The 24,997-nt window shown below is 46.3% G+C and overlaps 1 protein-coding gene across 1 annotated transcript in view; it reads right to left on the bottom strand.

Moving 5' to 3' along the window:
* The window catches only part of jarid2b (jumonji and AT-rich interaction domain containing 2b), an 87,678-nt gene that overhangs the window by 22,639 nt on the left and 40,042 nt on the right, over nucleotides 1-24,997 (bottom strand). Inside the window, exons 2-4 of the mRNA XM_068333287.1 lie at nucleotides 20,400-20,523; nucleotides 14,613-14,742; nucleotides 3,412-3,635 (exon numbers count right to left, since the gene is read on the bottom strand). Coding sequence (XP_068189388.1) covers nucleotides 3,412-3,635; nucleotides 14,613-14,742; nucleotides 20,400-20,523 — 478 coding nt within the window. The remainder of the gene's footprint in view (nucleotides 1-3,411; nucleotides 3,636-14,612; nucleotides 14,743-20,399; nucleotides 20,524-24,997) is intronic.

Raw genomic sequence — 24,997 nt, 5'->3', positions numbered from 1 at the left:
TTTTGTTTGTGTGTGTGTGTGCATGAGATGAGTGGTGAGATAAATAGAGAAAATAGGTCCTAGACAGCGTGGGTGGTGAGCACACATGATGTGCACCCTTCCAGACAGACAGAAATATTATATTTTTCACTTTTCTGTCCGGTTACTCCCACATTGCATCAGGCAAGCCCCCCCCACCAGGTGGAATTAAAAATTTCTTTTCCACGGATACAGCAACAAAAACCCACCGGCTGGGTGGAGATACAAAGAATGGCAAAAGAAAAAGATGTGGAGATAAGAGACTCTGATTGGATGGGAGCGGGATGACGGATGGTTGTGATTGGACGATGCGAAGTGACACAACAGTTCTGCTTTGACAACACTTGTTTGTCTTTGTTGCTGCAAACTTTGTCGCGTCAAATCTTTCATGTTTTATCGTCTTTTATGTCGCTGTCAGAATGAGTGATGGGTAGAAGCCTTTGGGGTGGATGTGTAATGTTTACCAGATAAGAAAAGCAAACTCTGCTCTGTGTGTGTGTGTGTGTGTGTGTGTGTGTGTGTGTGTGTGTGTGTGTGTGTGTGTGTGTGTGTGTGTGTGTGTGTGTGTGTGTGTAATCTTCCATTGTGAATGTGTCACCTGGTATAAATCTCACTGATATGTAGTTTTAGGGTCAAAATGTGCCCCCATTGAACTTTGACTTGTGACAGGATGCAGGTGCCCCCGCCCTATGAAAAGCACACAAGCTGAAATGTACTTAAACATTTAAAAATAAGTATATATGTAAAAAAGGTTGAATAGAAATGATCCAAAACCACATTGAAATAAAGACTTGTGGGACATCACGGTTGTTTCCCTGATGGTGCCAGCGCCCCCGTTGGAGGCGTTTCAGTGGTGGATGTGAGGCAACAGAATGTTTGGTGGTCAGATCGCCACGGAAACAAGAACCACAATCTTAAAGCGGATTGGAGGTTTCAGATGATATCAAAGACTTGAGTCTTTTTGACAAGATTAACCAGGCTAACATGGCTGTCCTCGTGGGCTGAGTCTCGTCATATGCCCTGAATGCTGCACACGCACACACACCACACACACACACACACACACACACACACACGGAAGATAAGCAGAACAGGCAACATCAGTGGTGAGCGTGGATTTGTACTCATGCACACGCTTGAACACACACACACACACACACAACCTCAAGGGCCCTGCTGACATTCTCCCATGTCCTCTTCTTGGTGAGGGTCCCTGCGTTTGGGTCACATGAGAGGCCAAAGGGAAAACAGAGCAGAAGAAACCACGAACAGGAAAATGTCATCCTCACAGCATGGATAGCACACACACAGGCACACACACAGGCACACACACACACACACACACACACACACACAATGCTGGACTATAAATACAACAGTAAAACAGGGAGCGGTAGAATGGAAAAAGCCCAGTGGAAAACCATTCATTCGTTAGCTTAGCAGCCTAGCTCTAAAATTAGCCTGGGTAGTGCAGCCGAGTGCTACACGCCTTTACACACACACACACACACACACACACACACACACACACACACACACACACACACACACACACACACAAAATCAGCTAGCAAAGCACTATTCCTAACCTTAATTATAAAGAGAGAAAACAGCCCAACCAGCTACATCTCATTAGTCTGGTGCTCCATGTGAACGGGTGTGTGTGTGTGTGTGTGTGGGATGTTAGCTTAGCACCCAGAAGTATATGGGACATTATAGTATCAGCCTATGGAACATGGTGGCCTACATAGGCCCCTCTCACCAGGAGCTTCACCATCATTTTACCCCCCTCCAATTAAACATCCTTGAACCAGAAAGGTTCCACCGAGGCGCCGTTACGCCAGCGATCTCATCAGAATGGCGATCTGGAGCCACCAAACACTCCAAATCCAAAGTGAGTCCCTCCTGAGGCTCCGGCCTACTTTATAAGACGGGCAAAGGTTAATAAAGCAGGGTTTTCTTTTCTTTTTTTTCTTCTTCCAATGAGTTAATTCTGGTTGTGAAGAAATAAAACGGAGAGAGGAGTTTAATAAAGGTCAAGAACAAGAGGCTGGTCTTAAAATTTAAAAAGGTTGATTCAAGACGGACAAAGATGAAGGATAACGCTCATTTTATCAGTTACACTTGAAGCCGTTTCATAATCTTACAATTTTCTTTAGTTAGTTGGTGAAACATCTTTTATTTCAAAAGCACATTCTAATTAATACAAAGGGAATAATCAGTCTGAGGATCCAAACTGAGTTCCTGCATGTAATAATCTTCAGGTATTCTTGTTTAATGTCCAACAGCTCTTTTTTCTGCTTTAATTTTTTCAAAATGTCTTTTTATCAGAGCATTAAGCAAACCAATTTTTGATTGATTCATACATATGAATCAAACCAGATTGTATAATTATTATTACATTTTGTTTATTTTGCTTACTATTTTCCTACTATTAATTGTTTTCGAATGTAAATTCCTTTTTGTGCGAATCTTAGATTTTGTGTGAATGCGATTATTTTGTAATTAGTTCTTTGTGAATAAACGTCCATTTAAAAAGAAAAACCAATCTTACAACCTTTGTTCTACAAACTGAAAAACAGTGCAGATTTTTGTAAGATCCCACAAATCTTGATCTTTAAATCAGGAGGTATTTTTTTTGTCGTTTCCTGGTCGTGGAGCGGCTCCTCGGTTTGCTGACCGACCCGGTGCAGATTAGAAGGAACACAAATCTGTCATTAACTCAACATGAAAAGCGAACAGGACTTGTTTAACTCCTGCGTGAGTCAAAAGGGGCCTAAGTTAATTTGAGCGGCTGCACACAGGGGGAATATCTGGGCGAGCGATGGTATCTGCAGGCTTTTATCCCCAATAGTTTAAAAGACACGGGAGGGACGCGCACGCACGCACACACACACACACGCACTAATTACTGCGTCATTCATACAGCTGGTTTGACATCAAAGGTGCTGCGGAGCGCCGGAGGAACGCGTGCGGAGCTTGTAGTGCGTGTCGGGTGTGACGGCGTGAGAACTAAACGCAACAGCTGCCGCGGTGGAAGGCGAGGCGCGAGGTGTTACAAAGACGCCGACAGTCGCCGACAGGTGGGAGGAGGGACGTGCAAACCGAAGTGAATCTTAGCCTAAGGTGAGCACCACTGGTGGTTTTTGTGAAAGTGTTTGAAATGTGAACAAACCCCGACTTGGTACAGCTTGATATTTTTTAATTTTTTACACGTTTGTGTGTGTAACTGCAGATCGATGTGTATCGGGTTTCACTCTAGACTCTTAAATAAGAGCTGTAAAGACTTCCTGTTAGGTGTGTTGATGGGGTTATTATTATAACGCAGGTTCAAAGAGGGAGCGTTTAAACACTTCTGTCGTTACGTTTGGGTGTAATGGCGTCTCCTCTCACCTCGGAGGCAGAGGAAGGTGAGGAAATCCTCCGTCTTGGGTTTGCGTCTGGACAGGTCCTGGATGGAGGATGACAGCGATGAAGAGGAGAGCGAGGAGAGGGACGAGGACGGCACGGCGGCCAGGGCGGCGTTCAGGCTGCCCGGGTCGGCCACCTTGACGGGCGTCGTGCTGGGCGAGTTGGGCTGCGACTGGGCGAACTTCCTCTGGGCCTGGAGGCGAGGTCTGAGAGGAAAAGGAGAAGAACACGTCGGATTAGTTTGGAAGTTCCTTCTGACATGTTGCCGTTGTTTCGTGTATCAAGACGCTAAGACACAAAACAGGCAAACGTTAGCGATTTGCTAGCAGTGATGTCACCATACAGAAGGTTTCTCCAGACTGAATCTCTCTTCAGTTTTGTTCACACTGTCCATAACAACACACATAATGCTGCCACAATTTGCGTTTCTGAGAGATGTCTTTATAGTTTTCCAATTTTTACTTTTATATTGTATGTATACAGGGCGCCCTCGTTCCTCGCGGTTAATGCGTTCGAGGAACCACACGTGACAAACTACCTTATTATTTACAGTAATTTGACCGTTTATGAACCCTCCCCATACTGATATTAAACCACCTTAAATCTATATTACCTTTTCCCACACTCTTATAAACTGTTTAAAGCACTTTTGTGTCTCATGTAAGTCCGAGACTCACGGAGTGTAACGCACTTCCGGATGCCGTCAGCCAATAGAATGCATGTACGGTATCATGTGACTGCCTACCAAAAATCCGCGATGAGGTGAGGTCTCGAGCGTTGATTGTACATTTCTGTTTATTGTGTATTTTACACACACACGCTTTCAATTGCCCCTTGAAAACAAATAAAGTTTTTTGAATTGAACTGAAACTTCCAAATTAAGGGAAAATGTTCCTTACATGTTCTGGAGATTTTTTTTTTTTTTTACATGTAAATATGTGCAGAAACACATGAAAACAACATCATGTGCTCGGTCAAAGACGCACAGACGTAGAACTTGGTTTTATTTCTGTTCATCGCTGAGAGGAAGATAATTAAACCGTCTGTCTGTCAGAAACTGAAACACACACACACACACTCGGGAAACTTCTGCAAATACAAAAAAACCACTTTCACTTCTGTCCGTCTCTCCACCGCCGTTTCATTTTCGACTTCCATTCAACGTTTTTTTCTTAGTTTCCTGCGTGGCACATAAAAACCTCCGGGATGTCCTCCTCATTTTTCTCTCTTGTCTCTTTCCTCTCTTGATTTCACGGTGTGTGTCGGCGGCGAGGGAAGGAGGAGAATATCAAAGACGTGGATGTCTGAGCGAAAACGATGGGCTTATTTGTCACTCTCCTCCCCTCACACACACACACACACACACACACACACACACACACACACACAACCATGGAAGTCCTACAATATCAGGGGCCTTGATCGATTAGTGCAGCTGTGTGCGTGTGTGTGTGTGTGTGTGTGTGTGTGACGGTAGAAAAGTTGCAAAGCTGTGAAAGGAGCAATGTGATATCCTGGTATTATTTATCAATTTGCAACGGACCAGACTGAAGTAAGAGGAGATAGGATCATGTCTGGAGATCACCCACAATGCATTTGGCTCGCCAAAAAGAGGTGCAGCGTTCCGATTACACTTCAATCAGAGAACAGCGAGGTGTCAAAACGTGTCAATTTCCTGCCGTGACGCGGGCGTGAGCTCGATATGTGAGAAAAATCGAGCGATGATTGCGAGCGCATCGCCAAAGTGCCGAATCCGGCTCAAGAAATGAGAGGAAAAAATTAACCAACAGCCGTTTGCACACGACCAGTTTGTTTCCAATGGAAACACACAACTAGATATACAATCAATGTGATTGGCTGAGGTGATCGGTCTCCAAACTAAAAGTGCGATTGATAATTTTACCGGATCGAAGGTTTTCACGTGAAAGCGAGGGCGCCAACGGAGCCGTCGGTTTCCCTTGTTTTGACAGAACAAAGAAAACCACAGTTGGGTTGACAACACAACGGGGACAGGTGTCGCTTCACACAACGCTGTGATTTATTTGCAGAATAAGGAGAACAAAGATTGAGGGCAAGACGGCGGCGCAGGCGTAAAGGAAGACATTCCATCAAAGACGGGGGGGGGGCAGGAAAGACGAGAAAACTAATTGATAAAGAGAGGCGTGTTCGTGCATTTATATATAAAGTTTTTGGGGGGGAAAAATTCAAATTATAAGGAGGAAAAACGGCCGAGAGCAGAAACTTCTCCTGAAGAACATTTAGATTTTATTATAGAGATTTAATTTAACAACCTTCCAACTTACAGCCTGTAAATTCTGTAGCCAAAGGAGCCAGAAATGTTTCCATCTCCTGAAAATCACAGGCTATAATTGATACAGCCTGCATGCGATTATAAATTAAATTAACTATATTCATTACTGACCCTGTAAACATGTTTTGTGTTGTGATTCAAGGCAATAAACATGAATATAGATGCTTATTACAACAAGGGTTTTTTTTTTCCAAGTACTTAAACGTACACTAAACTTTGCCAACAAACTACATAATTAAATATCAAGTGAGGTATCTGCTAGTATGCTATTGGTTCAAATGTGCAGCCAAGCTCCGCCTACAAACTCCGCCTCCAATCCAATAAATTCAATTACTTCCAATTTAGTTTTGCATAGGAAGCAAACTGCAAACACGTTCTAGAAGAGAGAGGGTTAAACCTGGATGGTTTTATTGTTCCAGCCTTGAATAAATAGGATGCTATTAACTGCTTAAAAGGAGCTGGAGGAGGAAAAAGTGACACACACACACACACACACACACACACACACACACACACAAATAAATGAAAACCAGACAGCAATGAGAATAAGACGGGGATGAATAAAACAATGCGAGTACTACATCCTGTCTAGACGTTCTTGCAGGACCTCTTCCGACGAGCTCCGTGTTTTCCTGAGGCGGTTTTCTGCTGTTAGTGTTGAGCTAACTTGGGAGACGCGCCGCGGCGCTTTCAAAAAGTTTCCCCCTAAAACTCATCTCTGATAATCTGACTTATTAATTTTCTGTCTGCATCATCATCTTCCTTCCTCTGTGTGTCTATAAAAATTAAAGAAGATCAAATAAACCTTCAGCGGTGTTGCGAGAATGAATCCACAGGAAGTGGAATCACCTTCGGTTAAAGGTGGTTTTTAAAAAGGTGATAGGCCACACTCTCCTTTTGTAATCATGTTGGTGTTATTGGCGCTGCCACAAATTTTCGGCGTAAAAATAATTATGGCGACTCTTAGTTGAAAAATTACCTGGATTCTGTTGGAGATAAATCACCAAGTTTTGAGAATTTGTCAACGCTCACGCCTCTGCAGCCAGCAAGGAGAAAAGCTGGACTGTAGACAACACATACACACTGGAAACACACTCTTTAAATTCCCACAGACCATGTAAATATTGCGGAATCAGCAAAAGCACTATTTGCAGTGACACGACTGTTTTTTTTTTTAGGGTTGCCACGACGCTCGGCGTTAACATGATCCCCTGATTTACCTTCCGTCTGCCCAGAGAGGGGTTTCCTGCTGCCGGTGTGTGTGTGTGTGTGTGTCAGGGTACACGGTGTTCCCGTGCATGCTGAACTATAGAACGCACATCGGTGCAGCGCCACGGCGGCGGCGGCGCTGATGATCCGATTGAAGGAGAACGAGAGAAGAGACGTCAGGAGATGAAAGAGGAAACAGATCCAACAGGAGGAGAAAAGCAGAGAGATTACTGCAGGATGTCCACGTTCATCCCTTTCTAATCCACCTTTCATCCACCCCTTCCTGCTACCCCCCCCCCCCTACACAGCCATCCAACCCCGCTGCTCTAATGTAATATTACGTGTCACCGTAGCATCCAGGGCATTGATTGTCTCTTAGAGGGGCAGGAAGGAGGGGGGGGGGGTATTGTGACCATCCTGTCTGAGCGGCGCTGGAAGAGGAGGATGCAGAAACAGAGGATAAAGAGGCGTTTATGGTTCACCTCTGGCGCGTAAAACTGAGCGAAGAGTGAGAGTCGAGTAAAGGGTGGTTTAATGTGATTTACCCAAACAGACCTCGAGCATGAGGCTGGAAAGTTGGCATAAGCAGCGTTTAGCTAGCGATGGTTCCGTTGAATGCAGCGACACAAACTGGAGCTGTTAGAAACTGAAAATGCTGCAGGAGACATTCATTTGCCATTAAAACCTCTAAATCAGCAGTGGAGAAATATATGCCGGAATAAATGTAATTCAGATTCATAATGGTGTGTTTTAATAGTGACGTCCTTTTACTTTTGTCTACGGGATTCGGACAATTAAAGCCTCCTCCTCCGAGAAAAAAAAAAAAAAAAAAAAGCAGCTGAATGGAGGTCTACAAAATTTCCCACGTGACTTAAAGGGGCCTCAAAGGTGTGCATCTCATAATTAGTTTCTTCAAATTTGTTGATTTGGCACATTTGAACGTCGCCTATTGGTCAGTTTGGTCACATTCGTTCACATGTGGGCGGAAATCCTTGGAAAATAATTCATGCGTCTCATTTTATGGACTCTAGAAGTGTTCCTGGGGTTTGCAGGAGGGCGAGAACTCCAGACACACACACACTGTCAATCACAGAATTCCTCTTCAGCCTCCATCCCATCAACACCTTTCCAATGACGGCCGTTTCCATGGGAACTGCTCTGATGGAAAGACAATGATTTAATCTAAACTTGCGTTTCAAGGGCGTCGGCGAGCATCCGCCCTCCTTTAAGTGTCGGCGAAGCGAGGCTGAGCACCCCATCAGCTCCGAGGATGTTGATGAGATGCTCATGTGTGACCCCCTCCACCTCCCAACTCAGTAACACTTGGTCTAGAAGGGATTCGCTCAGACCCCAACCGGCTTCCTGGTACCACTTCCTTGTCATTCGGGGCGCAGGAAGTGGATGACGAAGCAGATTTGTGAGCGTTTGTGAGCCGATCTGACGGCGGGTGACGGATGAAACCACACATCAACTCATTCTGCGCATAAAACACTTTTAATAGATGCAAAGGAAAATGCTTTAAAAGCCAATTAGGCGGGATTAATTGTTGAAGCCGGCTCCCGTTGCCCGTTTGATTTATCGAATGTTGCTGTTGGCTCAGCATATCAGCATATTTCAGTTCTATATACATGCATCAAACGCAGACAAATGGAGTCCAATATGTTTAAGTACAAGTGATCTATAATTCAGAACAGCAGAGAGGGACAAATAAAGCGATACGGACACCGTTGAGACCGAACGCGTGATGGATGACTCGACTCTAATTGCTCAAGCTCGACAAAAACATTTGTATTTGGCATTTGTGGAACAAATTAATGAAAAGACGAGTGTGTTTGCAGTCCCGGAGCGGGTTTTTCTGCGCCTTGTAGGCGACGCAATTTTCCTCCAAGAGGGATGCCGTAACGGCACGGTTCAGTTTCAGATCTTTGATGGAGGTAACCTGATATTTGGACGCGACCAGCCGGTGTAAAAGGAGCCCGCGAGGTCGCATGTCGATTCTGGAATACAAGCAGTTAACAGCGCCTCCAAGAATGTGGCGTTAATTGGAAAACGACACACATCTGAGGTGGCGTGCGTTCCAACACTCCAAAAGAGAGACCAGGAGTGAGACGTAAAGTAGAAGAGAAACATTCAAACCCGGTCCAGACGCGAGAGTTTAATACATACATAATACAAGGATTTGTGTTGCATTTGTTGGCGTTTTGCAGGAATACACCCCGTCTGATTGGCTGGATGCTTCACGAGGCGCTGGCATGGGGCTGGGCTTTGGCAGACGTCGTCCCTCCCCTGGTAGAAGGTTACTGTGTGAGGAGGAGAGCGCTGATCCAGAGTCTGTACCTTAGAGGGCCGTATTAATTGGCTCCAGATGCCCCACATGGTCCCGATAAAACACTACCTCACTGCAGCTGCCTCGGCGAGAGTGTGTTTATATCTGAGCCGCTTTAGTGGTATATACGTGTGTGTGTGTGTGTACTTCATCTTGTTTTATTCCATTAAGAGCTGCATTAATGTAGCCGCACATCTGAAAACCCCCGACGTCTGCTGTATCTCAAAAACGTCCCAGCAGAACGACCCGATGTTTGTTCAGATCCAGTCAATCAGGACAAATAAGTGTAATTGCATAGTAATAAACAAAATATGAAATAAATATGTCAGCATTGGAGGATAAACACAACGACTGCAGCATTTTAGCACGTTTAACGCACTAAGCAGCTCAAAGAGCGACTCTGCTGGCCTTTACAGGTATTATTCCTCGTCCCTTGGGGAGGGGGCACCGGGGGTTTATAGAGCATAATGACATATTCAGACCCGTTTCCTAAAACCAACGCTGTGTGGTCGGCGTTAACGGCTAAAAGGGGAACCGTTTATTGCTTTTCTGTCTTTATGCATTTGGGATGCAGTGGAATGACCTACTGACCTCATGACCTTCAGCCCGGGCATATGCACTCACACACACACACACACACACACCCGACACAAATAAACACCACGATCAGTCGATGAGCCTCGACTGCAGGGAGAACCGATTAGCAAAAAACACCTAAATGTGTATATTTTTGGGGTGTCTGTGTGTGTTTTGTCAGGACTCTTAACAGATTTGTGTCAAGATCACGATAAACATGAGAGCATTAGAGGCCTTGTCCGTGTGTTTGTGTGTGTGTTTGTGTGTGCGTCCTGTACTGGGACATCTATATGCTTCAAGAGATCACAATAAAGCTCAATATGAGATTAGAGATAGAGCTCCGCTGCTGCGCTTCTTTAAACATCACCTTGGTTTCTCACTCCTCCTCCTCTGAGCGAAACAAAGAGAGTGAAGATGGCCCGATAGGCAGATGTGTGGAGAAAAGACATCCTGACAATAGACCGAGCCGAGCTGTATCGCTGTGAATACATACATGATATATTAGGTCAGATGGAGCTCGCCCATTGTCTCCCTTTGTCACCTTAAAAGCGCTAATGTGCTAAAGCGGCTCTACGCCGCAGCTAAATGTCACTAAAATGACTACAAACTGTTCAGATTTAAAAACGTGGTGAATTACATGGAGTTTAAAAACCTCCAGACAGGAACCATCAAACTCCGAACTAAATGGGGGGCTTTGTTAGCAGACAGATCCATCGCTCAGGACCGCTCACCCGTGGCCCTTCCTGAGCCGCAGCTTCCCTAACCTTGCAGTTGTTCTTAAATCACCCCTGGGAGAGAACGGCCACGGCCAGGTTAGGTCGATAAACATCACAAATGATTCTGTGGCTGCTTGGCAATCAGTCTCATTAGGCTACAGTCCTGACGTGGGCCTTCAGAGGCCCCGAGTGGGAGGCTGCAGGCTAACGGCACAGAAAGATAAAGCAAAACCAGAAAGAGTGGGGTCAAATCTTCTGAAATGAATAATTTAATGACTTCTTGTTTAAATTCTGTTTATAATCACAAATCAGATGAACGCTACATTTCCAACTCGCACAAGATCCCCCGGGTGGAGACGACAGGACGATCCCTCCTGACGGGGTCGTTTCAATCTGAAGGGGAGAACCTCTTCATGTACTTATGAAAAATGTCCTTCACACACACACACACACACACACACACACCAACACTCTAATAGCGTGGTAAGATGTAATGCTGTCAGCCTTTGGCTTTATCCATCTCTAAAAGAAATACTTTTCAGTTTTTTCCCGGAACACACAAAGAGCTACTCGTTCGGAGGCGTCGTCTTTTTAAACGAGACACTGAGGCGGTTGTGAAGTTATTTTCTAGAACGCAACAACAAAACAAAGTGTTGAAGAGCTTTTCTGACTGGCGGCGCCTGTAGCTCAAGATACAAGAAAATAAAAATAAATCCCGTTTATGCTTTGCTTCTAAGAGACAATCTACAAACGCCACACGATTGGCTGAAAGCACCCAAGCACTTTCCATCCAGCTTTCCGATTGGTTGCTTGCTTGAACGTGTTAGCCGTGCAGCTAGGTGTTGCGCTCCATATAGGTTCCCCTCACAATTCCATCTTAATTAAATCAATACACACATTACGGCCCTCCATAAATACACATTTGCAGTGTGTGTGCGCACACACCAGCGTGTAATCTCTCCTAAATGGAAATGGTGATTATGCATTACCGACAAGAGTCATTGGTTACGCCAGACAAGTGTGTGCGTGCGTGCATCCCCGTGTGTGTGGGTCTCCGTGTGTGTGTGTGTGTGTGTACACACTTGGCATTCATTAAGTCGAAACAAAACAAGCGGCAGCAGCTGAGTGTTTGAGTGTGTGTCTTGGCCGAGACAACAGAGGGAATGGATTCAAAGGAGAGGCAGAAAGAAGGGCTCAGTGGAGAAGAGAGGAGACAAAAAGAGGAGAGAACGCAGAAATGAAGTGAAGAAGTCTGTTCCAGAGAGCCTCTCAACTTCCGACCAACACACACACACACACACACACACACACTTCTTGTCCCGCACTTTTAGGGCCCTTCGGAAACAGTCGGACAGCTGCGTCGCCGGGGGGTTACGGCTTTAAAAGCAAACGTCTCGCTCTCGCTGGTCTGCAACGCCACACACACTCAGAGGTGAACACACACACACACACACCAACTACACTTTACAGTACTTTCCGTATTACAAGGCGCACCAAAAAGCCTTGAATTTTCTCGAAAACCGACAGTGCGCTTTATAATCCAGTGCTTTTTATAATCCAGTGCGCCTTATAGATGAAAAAGGTTTTAAAAATAGGCCATTCGTTGAAGGTGCGCCTCATGGTGCAGAAAATACTGTACTTAAATTTGCCACAAAAGTCGACACTGAAGTTTTCTGCTCAACCGCCAAACCATCGATCAAACCACCTCACGATCACGAGTGTTTAACGTGTCGACACGACGACGACTAACACACACACACACACACACCCCAGGTTGCTGTGGAACAGGAAGTAGGTCAGTAAACCGTGAATCCGGTGAAGCTGAAGGGGTTACGAGTTTCAGTCGGCGAGGGTTGCAACGGCCTGGCATTTTGGTGGGGGGTGGTGGCGGTGGTGGATGGCGCTGCCAGTCTCCACCGATCTCAGGAGCATGGGAAGGCAAACACAGAGTTGATCTCAAAGACTTCTAAAGGGGGCCGCTTCCTGCCAAAAATCACTCGCACCTGTCCCCCTGCCTCCCTTCCTCTCCGCCGCCGCCGCTCCTCCCATTCCTTCCCCCATTCTATCCCTTCATCCTTCAAGCGCAGTGTGAAACTTTTTTTTTTTCCCCTCTTTCGCTCGAAATTGGACGCCGCTACTCCGCCGCCGATCTCCCCCCCCCCCATTCTCTCTCTCTCTCTCCTGTTTCTGTCGGTGCCAGGTGTAAAAGCTGCTGGCATCATCTCAGTTAGCCCCGTTCAGGAACAGTGGAGGGCGGCCATGCCAGGGCGCCGGAGTCATCCTTCACACACTCCAAAGTATACACAATAAGCTTTTTAAGAGGGCAGGAGGCGCTGCCAAGCACTGGCTGGGCTTATGTTTCATTAGCATCAGATAGAGAGCCTTTCTTTATTCATTCTGTGTGTGTGTGTGTGTTTGTGTGTGGTTGACTGAGGCTGGGTTCCATATAAACGCCACACACACACACACACCCGGTACGACGGGCCACCAGCGATCCGGAGAATAAAAGTGAGAGAGTGTCATTATTAGAAGTTATTTCCTCTGAGCTTGATGGTGTGTTTAAGCGTCGCTACGGGCAACGGGGGTCACGCCGTTCCACTCCAGCACGTCCCGTCGGTGTCAGTCAGAAACACCCATCGGCGATTCTTCACCTACTCTGCCCGAATTCCAAAAGTTTATTTCCCATCTCATAAATCCATTCCTGCCAAGATTTTTTTTTTCTTTTTCTGGAGCTTCCAAAAAGCTTTTTTAATTTCCCTCAGAAAGCGGTTCTTGTGTTTCCCGGCCAGGTAGATGAAAGCAGGTAAACGACGGGGCTCAGATTTGGAGGTGAGGGTATCGGATGACGGCGACCGGGACGGAGGCAGGTGCTCCACACGGCGTGAATGGAGCCTGTATGGACCGCTCATTACAGAGGGACATCTGCTGCCGCTCCCCCCTTACACCCCAAGGCTCCGCCCCTAGCTTTATACCGACGTTGTGACGGCTCATCAGAGTGTGTATGTGTGTGTGTGTGTGTGTGTGTGCATCCCCACTCGCAAAGATACACACACACCTGCCACTGACAGCGGCTAGAATGAAAACTGGAAGTGAGAATAAAAATAAAAAAGGATGAGAGATTTACGTCTGCCGGTTTGTGTCCGTGTGTGTGTGTGTGTGTGTGTGTGTGTGTGTGTGTGTGTGTGTGTGTGTGTGTGTGTGTGTGTGTGTAACACATCACAACACCCCTTTTTTTTTAAATCTGCTGCACGTTCTATAGAACCCGATTATTTTCCAGCTAGTGTTTTCACAAATCAGCCGAATCGCATTAACAGCATCACGATCAAAGATCCTTTATCTCCTGTTTTCTCCTCTATTAAAAGAGAGAGAACACAGTCCTGAAATAAATGCCTTCCATAAAAAACAACACAAAAACACACACAAAACAACACAAACCCAGCACTCCAGCCAAAAATGAACAGCTCCGTTTTCAAATGATTCATTCAGACAAACATGGCAACGACTCTGAGCTAATTATAAAAGACTAAAATGGCATTTGTGTTGAAAGCAGAGGGGGGGCGGATGCGCGCTCATTAAAAGACCTCGATGCCCCTTACAGGGTGGCAATACAATATTTACACATCTGTCATCTTTAATTATACAACTAATGGCCGAGTTGTCTTTGGCCCGGAGAAGGATGAGGAAGAGATGACGAAGGGAGTGCATATAGCGAGTTTATAAATCAACCTGATGGACGGAGCAGCGCCCAAACGCTGCGGATTGATTTTTCTGGGTGGTGTTGTTAAAGAGGATACATGAGAAGTACGAGGAAACAGAGCGAATAAATTACACAGAGAGATGGACGACCAGCCAATGAGGAAACAGGAGGAAGATAAAGCACGAGTGGAGGCAGAGAGAATCACACGGGAGGAAAAACCGGGTTCATCACGGCTAAAACGTACCCAGAGGTGGCCACGCGTGTGCCGGATTCAGTCGGGATTCTCTCAATCGGGTTTGATCCACTAAAAAAGAATTTCACACACACACACACACACGCAGGCCTCACCTCTTCTTCGCAGGGCCATCCTCACAATACTTGCTGCCGCCCAGGCCCTGAGAGCGTAAGGACCCGTCGTCCTTGTGGCCGCCCTTTGACCCGGAGCTGCTCAGCTGCCCATTGGCTAAAAGAGAAGCACCTGAGGAGAGAAGCACCAATAAGAGTTAAGTTAAAAAAAAAAGGTGGAAAGAGGGAAGTTCGTAACGAAAGAGGATGCAACTTATTCAATGACACAAATACGGCCGGTTCCTGAGCAGCGTCTGCGGTCGAAGCCGATCAGACTGAAACTCTTACATCACTTCCTGTCACGTCCGAGGGAGTTACTTAATAGTATTCCTGTCCACATTTGCCCCCATTTAAAAATCATTCAACAAAACATTTTTTTTTTAAAAAGGGCAGATATTTCGAATCAGGGCGAACGTCAGAGGAGAAGTCATACGATTAGGGAAAAGAAACGAATGAAAGTGATTTTGAAAGACTTTATTTCCTCATGGGCAGTTCCTGCGATCCTTGGAAAACGTATTGCAGACCCATCGCCTCCGACCGACGCATCCGAACAACCAGTGGAAGGTTGAGCTGAAACATCACATTTTAGAAAACACTGATTTAATGCTGGGTGATAATCGATCACATTTCCCTCCTTTTCCCCCCGTTCGGAGAGGCGCTCACGCCTCATTGGAGGTTTGTCGGATTATTCAAGTTCATTTAGCAAAAACAAAGACTGATTCACAAGCTGGTGGTGAACTGTTTAACGCCGAGCGCTCCCCTCCATATGCAGTCGCTTTCTCATTGCTTTGAAGGAGCCTCAAATCCCCGCCTTCCCTCCACCCCTGGTTGACGGATGTTTTGCAGGGATGTGTCACTCATCCGGCGCTGCGAACTCTTAATAGTGGGTGTCAAAAGGAAATAAATTAAGATAATAAGGACAGCGGAGCAGAGGTTAGGATGAGTGGCAACTTGAATGATATCCTGTTAGCCAGGAGGCTACTGTCTAACAAGCCTGGGCGTTGTGTCATCTGAAGAGGCTGCGATGGGGGTGGGGGGGTGGAGTAGGAAGATTAAATGACAGTGTAGGAGTCGGGATGAAGATGAGCAATTGTGCAGCAGGTAAAACGAGTAGTGAAACATATGATTTAAGTGAGACTTAGGAGTGGGCACACACACACACACACACACTTTGCTATCGCTGCATGGATACGGAGGCCTGTTGATTTTTCTCACACACACGGGGCAGGTCAGTACCTGAAGGCGGAGGTACAGTCATCGCACATACATCGCTGCGGTCAGAGCGTTAGCCAACCGGGTCGATGAGTAAGGCCAACGCACCGCTGTCAGAGCTTTAGGTCGTTGTTGAGAGAGCCTGGAAGTCTAGGGTGGGGGGGTGAATCACTGCATCACTATGTGAGGGTTCGCACGGAAGGCTTTAATCGGAGTTTCATATGGAAACCTTCCTATGGAGACCTGAGTCGTTCTTTGTCAAGACTTTTTATCACTTTCAAACTGGGGGGGGGGGTTATTGAAGATAATAATTGGTTAAGGAGCTAAAAAAAAAAGTCATGAGATTCCTGGAGAATGTTTTTCTCCAAAGTTTCATAAGAGCAATAAAGTGAAATACATCATTAAATTTTACTGTGCTCAGAAAATGACTGATGCATGATGCCCCTATGGGGGGGTGGGGGTGCAAACAAACAGGCAGAGGCCCATCTCTCCACCCCCTTTTCCTCCTTTCCTTCACTCCCTTCCTTTCCTCTGAAGAGCTGTTTGACGTGTTCTTGTTGCACATGAACGCCGGTCTGAGGGTTGGAGAAGGGAACCCTGGGAAGGCAGACGGCGAGCGCCGCAGACAAAGGCTGGGGGGGGGGGGGTTGATGGGAAGGGAGGAAAATGCTGTGGTGTCACTCTAACATCGGGAAGGTGGGGGGTGTAATCAGATTTATGCCTAACTAAGCCCATCGCCTTGTTACTGTCGTCTCAGAGGTCTCAGGAGGTAACGGGAAGGGGAATATAGCGTAGCATGTGTCTTAGGGATGAGGGGAGTCAATTAGGCAGTGTGGGGTTAAAAAAGTGTTCATTTCCCAAAGGATTGTGGGTTCTAGAAAAGTTCCATCATAGGTTCTTGGTTAGACGTAGACTTCTTAGGAAAACGACACCGCTGTGAACTTATCCATCGCAGCTAAAAGATCACTAGACCCTTTTTCTCAGGCAAACTAAATTCTATTTCATGCCTTTTGTTCGAGCAACACGCTGTGCCTGTGTGCAGTTAAAACTGCGGGATAACATTTAAAAAAAAAAGAACATTTGACAATTTTATTTTCGGTAAAAACTCCCCGTCGTATCCATTCCCAGATGTTATTTTAAGAAGGGGACAAAGATACTGAACTCCAGCGTGTGGTGAGAGGATTTCAAAGAGGACCAAAAATAATGCTCGTCTTTCCAATACTGGACCCAACAACGGAACACCACGTTCAAGCCGACACCATCGAGTGTCGTCTGCTTTGCGAAGTTCAAGGTTGTAAATCTGAAGTGTCCAAGAGAAAGATCGGAGACTCTAAAAGGTGGAGGATGGACTCTTGATAGTCTTCTACCCGGTAGCCCGGAGGCAGAACACAGATAGCCAAAGCTGGTGGCGCTGGCGGCGTGGGAAATCCAGGCAGACAGCAGCGTGACAGCAGAGTGAGCGCCGGACGAATGGGGATGGCGTGCATAAAAAACGGGAAGGATTGGCGAGTCTGAGACGGGCAGACGGGCCGGAGGAGAAGCAGAGGCGACAGTCAAGAGTCTTCTCCTGGTTTTCTGGCTGGCAGCCATCTCCTCCATCAATAGCACTCAGGAAAATAAAGAAGGACGACAGGGATAGATGGGGAGAAGAGGGAAGTGGCGAGCTGAGGAGGAAGAGGAAGCTCGAGCCATTCCATGAACAACGGAGGAAAAGGTGGGGAATATGGGATGGAGAGAATAAAAAGAGGAAGGGTTTGGGTGACGGATGCCGTAGGTAGGAAAGAGACAGGAGCAGAGGACAGGGAGGACAAAGCAAAAAAAAAGTGGGAGGTGGTTAAAAAAAAAAAGGGAGACAGAGATGGATGGAGGGAGCAGGAGGGGAGGGAGAGGTAACGGCGGGGAGGGGGGGGGGTGGAGGTACATAATCGAGGAGATTGAGCAGCAGGGGGGAGAGAGGAGACAGGAGCTGGTGGAGGAGGCAGAAACCAGAGTCCTATTGATGTGTAATGAAACACTGCATCCGGGGAGAGACGACCGGAAGGACGATCAGATGGAGGGAGACGAGGATGAGGGGAGGAGAGGAATTGGAGGAGTGTGATGGAGCGGGAGACGGATGACTGGGTGGACGAGCTTAATGTCATTTGTTAAATAATGCAGGCGGCGAGAGGGAGAAACAGGAAGTGTGATGGACGGCTGCCAGCCGGGAGAGGTAAAGTGGCTGGGGAGATGGCATAATTGCTGGCTATGGGCAGGGAAGAGGGTTGAGTGGGTGGGGAGACGGATGACACGCACACACACGCACACACTAACACACACACACACCAAGGCTGCCACGCCCCCTTTTAACACAAATAATCCTACCTCACGGCGCCTGAAGCTCGTTTTTGCTCAGAGATCGCGAAATACCGCCGCAACGAAGATCATGTGACCATCCTTGAGCAAGGCATCATCAGTGCTGCCCCCCTCCCACCCCCTTGATTTTTAAGGATGGGTCGAAGGCAGAGATTTCATTCCACAGCATGGTGCTATGAATGTGACAAATAAACCTTTCATTGCATTTATACAGAGCAGCAGGCGGAATAAACACGCTGCGTGAAAAAAAGAAGCGGGAGAGGGGAGGAGAAAGGATAAGGGAAAGGATGGACAAAGTGACACCTGGGGAGGGACATTAATGTGTTTTACAGAAGCTTAACCTTCAATCAGAAGCTATTGATTTACCAAAAAAAAGGTGGATGCAGCTCGATCCATAAGTCGATCAACAAAAGATGATAGCGCGACTAGCCAAAACATTCCCTCTATCGCGATGCCAAAGCAAACGAGGCGATCGCACCGCCATTTAAACTTCTCTTAATTCATTTCCTGAGGAATCGCTACGAACATGACAGTTATAACTACTCCATCATCTTCCCCCGACGCCATCAATTAAACATCTAACGATTATGTGCCTGCCTGCTCCGGCCCCCTCAGAAACGGCTCCACAATGACGCCTCTGTGAGGGGGGGAAGCCGTGGCTCCAGCATTAGCCCACACTCTCTAACCCGCAGTCCTCTAAAACAGCAGGGGCGTCCCATTCAGGATGTAGCGCACGCTGAGCGTGATCCTCCAAAATGGCTGACAGATTCACCGCGAGGGCTACGCGAGACGGGAAACGCTGCCACTGGTACAACCTCCACAAGCCCCGCTAACCTGCGTTTGCTCTAAAACAGCGGGGCCCGTCTATTCAAGGCGGCCTGCTTTTTGTGTCGGCGTGGGCTGCTGTCGTTACCCCCAGCACGACGGGCCGCCGATGCTTTCTAATGAGTCATTTTTATTCAGACGATAAGGTCAGCTACCCGCGGCGGCTTAAAAGGCCCCGAGGAGCGGTGGAGTGGCAGCTATGAGACGCCAGACAGACAGAGATATGTTAGCTAAAAGGGAAGGGAGGGGTAGAATGAAGGTGTGCAAAAATATATATAATGAAAATAGAAAAAAAAAAACAGTAGGCATAAAATATGAGCTACATTTGAAGAGGTTTCCCTCCCGTCTGTCTACCTTCATACCTAGCTGGATGACTTTCCTTTCTTGCGGTGTCTGGGTTGCGTTAATGTCAGCTGAGAATAGCTTCTGAGGTACCTGTGAAGTTCAAATGTCTGCTGTTGACTGGCTGAGGTTTTCTATCTCTTTCTTTTTTTTTTTTTGCATAGAAGAACCATCGTCAAACAAAAAAGCGCCTGCAACAACCGCGCTTGCAGGTTTTTCCATGTGCGCACCTTAATCGCTAAGCTAGCTGCAAGCTAACTGGCATTTGTAAGTCTGAACAAATGATTAAAAAAAAGCTCACAATAGTGTCCTTTTGTTTGATGCAACATTTGAAAGTAAATGGGAAAAACCATCGGCTCCTCAAAGGATGTGGCGCTGGACCAGCGAAACGAAAGAATGAAGAGCTGACCCACAACAAAAGGCAAACGAGAACGCTGGATCGCCTGCCCTCGAATCGTTCCCACCATTTAAAGCAAATTCTCTTTCTGTTGTCAAATAAAACTCGTTTATTTCACACAGAAAAAAACAAACCAATAAAAGCCTCGCCTGCAATTAACAGGAGAGAGGAGCTAAACAGAGACGCTAATGTTGGCCTCGCCAGGCTAAACTGGCAACTTTAACTCCATTTTTACTCCACCAGAAAAAGACTGGCGTTGTAGGGTCTTTTTTATTTCCCCCCTACTTTGCCAAATTAAAGTTGGCTTTCAATGTTCTGGGACTGTTTACACTGGGAAAGATGCAATTAATTTCATTCCAAATTTAACTCTTAAATTACTCATCATAGCTGCAGAAGCAAAGGCAAACCTGGTAAACAGGTACATTAGAGCGCAAAGTCCAAATCGATGGTTTAACTCGACGGGTATCGCAAAATCTCACTCACATTTATTTGTTTGCCTAAGGCAAATAAATTCTAACTTTATGAGCTTCATTTCCTGACCTTCCCTAATTAGAATGAACGCAACACTGTGGTGAAAACGAGGACCCGAAAACACACTCATCTGATCGCAACAGCTTCAAAACATTCGAGAGATTGATTTATGGCGAAGGAAATGAGCTCACCATTTGAGTTTGTGATGACGTCATCGAGCTGCCGTTTCTGTGCACTCCTAAACTCCTTCAGGGAGAGATAAAGCACCTTTCGCATAACCCGCTCCTCCGACCATGGGATCCCATCACTGTCGTCCTGTGGAAACACGCAGAAGAGGAGAGTGAGTCAGCGCAAAGTCATGTCACAGAGAAACCCAGCCTTGTTTAGGCAGTTTTTAATTATTACGTTTAAATCAAAGCGGGCGAGTTGTGTAGATGCGTTGATTCGTGTTGCCAGACAACGATACGAGCGATGGCGTCGAGACGTACAAGCTAATGTTTGAGGGCAGGCCGTCGTCACCTTCAGCAAATTAAAATGTTTTTCTGCGGAAATACTTAAAAACAGCCTGAGAAATATATTTGTTTACATCAGAAGCTGCCGCCAATTAGCATTTTCTAGTCCGAGTAAAGTAGAATCTATGTTTATTACATATATTCATCTTATCATTTTATAAAAATACACACAGGAAACACAACAATATGGAAATGCACAAAGAGCTGTGACAGAAAAAGGTAAAGAATCCTCTCACATATTGTCTCCGCTGCCTTTTTCTCGCTACATCATGACATTAGCATGACACAACATTAGCATAACATAGCATTAGCTTGCAGAGGGACACAGGGGCAACGGCATTAGCATAAGAATGCACGTAGGACTGCATCTCCACACAATGCACATGATAGCAGAGTGTTATGGTGATGAATAGGTAGGAAGCAAATGGAGGGGGGGGGGCAGCGGCAATTGGGGGGAGGGCATCATGGGACTGAGAGTTCATGCAGTGCTAATCTCTCCTGGGGAGATGAAGACAGAAAATGCATTTGTCTCAGAGGTCATCGTAAGTCTTTCTCGCAAATCGCAAACCTTTTCCAACACATGACGGGGTTTTTTTTCTTCTTACAATATCCCGCCTTTTAATTTTAATACTCTTTTTACGAAATTTAACAAAATATTGCTCCACGACAAGTTTTATTAAAAGGGTCTTTTAGCGGGTATCCGACAGTAATAAGCCAACCCCCCCCCCCCCCCGCTCCGGTACGAACGCCGTGTTTGATGTCGAACAACGCTAATGACTAAAGGAAATGAGATTAGGGCACGAGCAACAACAGAGAGGTATTAATATGTAACGGAGGCAGGAAAGGGGTTTTTCTTCACTAAAGTAATGGGGCAAGTGGATTACAGTCGTGTTGAGAAAGAAAAACGCTGCAGAAAGATAATTTATGTTAATTACTTAAAGGCACTGCAAGAAGCAGGAGGGAAGGAAGGAGAGGCCGCGTGATTCCGATCATCCCGAGGACGAGGGTCGTCCTGTCGGTCTAGCGCGCTTCGTTCACGCGCAGGCCGCATTCCTGAGATGCTCCGGTGGATTCGGGACAACAAATGCTCATTTTATGGAGAAGAATTTCACATTTCTTCTTCGATCCATGACTCAGTTGCTAATTTTCCTGGACGATGCGCGTCCTTACTGGATCGCTTGAAAGCCACAGGTGGGTCACAAGTGGTGAGGCCAGAAATGGAGTTGAACGAAACCAACGCACCCTCGTCCAGTTCATCTGAAAACTATGTTCAGACAAGATGTTTCTTGTTTATCGCATCTTTGTGGGGTTGTGTGTGTGTGTGTGTGTGTGTGTGTGTGTGTGTGTGTGTATTCAGCTTATAAAAATAACAGTACTGGTTTGATTTCCCAGGTCTGCTCGAGGGCCTTGGGGACGAGGCCTCGACAGAGCTAAAGGGAGTGTGTCTGATCGGGGGGGCAAGATTAAAAGCTGGGTGTCTACACATGATGGAGCTGATGGGTGACAGCCACATCTTTCTGGTGCGCGCGCACACACACACACACACACACACACACACACTTGGCAGACCATTCAGCCCACCGATGGTTTGCAGCCTCTGACAGTGGTTGATAGGGTGTGTTTTGTGTGTAGTATGCAGTCCCTCATTACACAGTTGCATGCAAGCATCTACACACACACACACACACACACACACACACACACACACACACACACACACACACACAGGCAAGGAAGACAGTGCAACTATTCAATTATGGCATTTTCTCCTGTAGTTAATGTCACCTAATTCATTCGGTGCATGTGTGTGTGCAGAAGCCTGCCAGGTAAGCACCAATTACCCAGACAGCTCACTGGCACTCCTTCACTCCTGGTGTGTCACGAGGCCAAGTGTGCTCCGCACGCACACACGCACGCACACACACACACACACAGCAGTGGCACTATATCTCAGAGAGGTAAAAACACACATGCAGCTTCTGTGGGATTCAAATCTTCACCTGACACACAGACAGAGGAGCAACCAAAAAAAAAACTTCCCTCAAAAAAATTGACCTTTTTTTTTCTTCTCACTTTCTCTGCTGGCAGCTTTTGGCAGCGAGCCACAGATGTTTCCTGCTCTCTGTACACACAGCAACAAGGTCTGGCAGGAGAACGCCGGCTGGTATTAAAGCACCGCTCCGTTGCAGCTGCCGTACACTCCGAAACCTCATTAATAGATCTTCATAACTTCAGATCATGGGTTTAACAAGGTATCACCAGCTCAACCCCGCCAACTGTAGGTGAAGTCTGATCCGACAGGGAAACGCTGCTCTCTCCAGCTCTTATTTCATTTTTCTGTTCTCCAGTCGGGACTGCAGTGAGCCGTTTATTTACAATCTCATTTCATCACCTTTTTTGATAAAATGTTAAACAAAAAAAAACTGCAAAGACGCCTGAAAACAGTTTCCAAGAACCCGCAGCGATGCAGTCGCGTTGCTCCGAGGCTGTAAACTCCCTCTGTCCTCACACACCTTCTTTTTATAGATGGTTTTTTTTTTTTTACACAGAGAAAATGCTACCTGGCATCCACCAGCTCCCGTCAGGAATTCCACTCACGAAAATGACGCGGGTGCGTCGCCAAGTGATACGTCAGGAATTCATACGTTTGCAATAAAAACAAAACAAACAAAAAAACGGCAACTCCTTCTGAGCATCCATTGAAAAGACGCCGGGATTCTTTAAACATTTAGCACCAATAAACTAAACCCAACGGGAGGAAAATTAACTTGACGTTCCTCCAAAGCACAAGCACATTTTATGCTTCAATATATACTGTTATCGCATGTGGGAGTTTGTGTTTATGGTTTTGTTAGCTACCCATTTGTTTCCATTATGCAAAAGATTCTATTAAACACGGGCTCATTTGAATTAATTGGGGCAGAAAAATCCTGATAATAAAAAGACAAGAAAACGGATTCAACGGGAACAACACCCTCGCTCCCAAAAAAAGAAATCTTAGCAAATATTTTTTTAAAAACAGCTAAAAGCAGCCGTGATAGTCTGAGCAAGATTGATCCATGGCTGCATCTGTATCTGTTTATCTAGCTGGATAAAAAGCGGGGCTGGTTCCACTTCATAACCCTGGCCTCACTCAATAATCCTCTCTCGGCGGCGGGCAGATCCAATAACTCTGGGAGTTGATGAGGAAACAAGTGGAGTGCTTTGGATTAGCGGAACAGTGGATGCTGAAAGAAAAGCCTGGACGTGGAGTCAGATGCTAGGCTGGCCGATAGCCCCAACCGCTCCTGACAGGAAGTAGAACCCACATCCAACGACGAGCTGCAGGAGGAAGGGAATGTTTGCATGCATGCTTCTCATAGCGTCATGCATGATTTTCTTGATGCTTGCTGGTGTCTTAACTTGTGAAATCCTTCATATTTCTCTTGACAAACATGCACTGCGCCTTTAAGAGCGAGCGTCGCGTCCGGCTCGGCGTGACAGAAAGCTATCGTCAGCTCTGCAGACGCGCCGCTGCTGACTGCACAGAAAGGGGGATGCAAAGCTGGGAGATAAAAATCAGTTTAGTAATATTTAGTTGGAAGTGTTTCAGGCGCGATTCATTAATTAATTGCGCAATATATCAGATGAGATCCAAACCTAAGCGCCGTGCGAATAAAACGCCTTTTTTTCCCATCTCATTTTTAGTGAAACCAAACTACTCCGTGACAACCGTGCACACACTCGGGAATATGCGTGCGTACATTCGTGCTTGTGTGTATGTCCTCGCTAGCTGTGCTAAAAATAGCACGGCGCTGCTGTCGACTGCATGGATGTCATGGAAGAGGAATGTGGGCCACGCGCCAGCTGCGATCTGCTCCACAAAACCAGGCCCAAAATCTGTTATCCTTACACACTTTTCCCCCTTCAGAAGAGCGATAGGCAGATTTGACGGACAAGAAATGTTATTTTAACAAAAGCTCGGGGTTGTTTTGTCCAGGAGTCGGGACAGTCTTCGCCCCAACGCTACCACTTTCCCTTCTACATCTTCTTCCTCCCTCAACACATGGATGCCAGATGAGGAGATGACTGCTCAGCTTTCACAAGCGCCGGCGATATTGTAATAACAATTCTCCAATACATCAATGTAACCTCTTTTAGGTCACGACCGAACATTTTGGGGGATTAGTCGACGTTTGAGGCCTGTTGATTTGTGATCCGTGGAGAAACAAAGAACTGCAAAAGCTTTGAAAGATCCAGGCAAAAAAAGTGGGTTTTTTTTTTTTTTGTAAGAGCAG

This window comes from Antennarius striatus, chromosome 14 (assembly GCF_040054535.1).
Source record: "Antennarius striatus isolate MH-2024 chromosome 14, ASM4005453v1, whole genome shotgun sequence".
Lineage (NCBI taxonomy): Eukaryota > Metazoa > Chordata > Actinopteri > Lophiiformes > Antennariidae > Antennarius > Antennarius striatus.
This window is presented reverse-complemented; position numbering and strand designations above follow the sequence as displayed.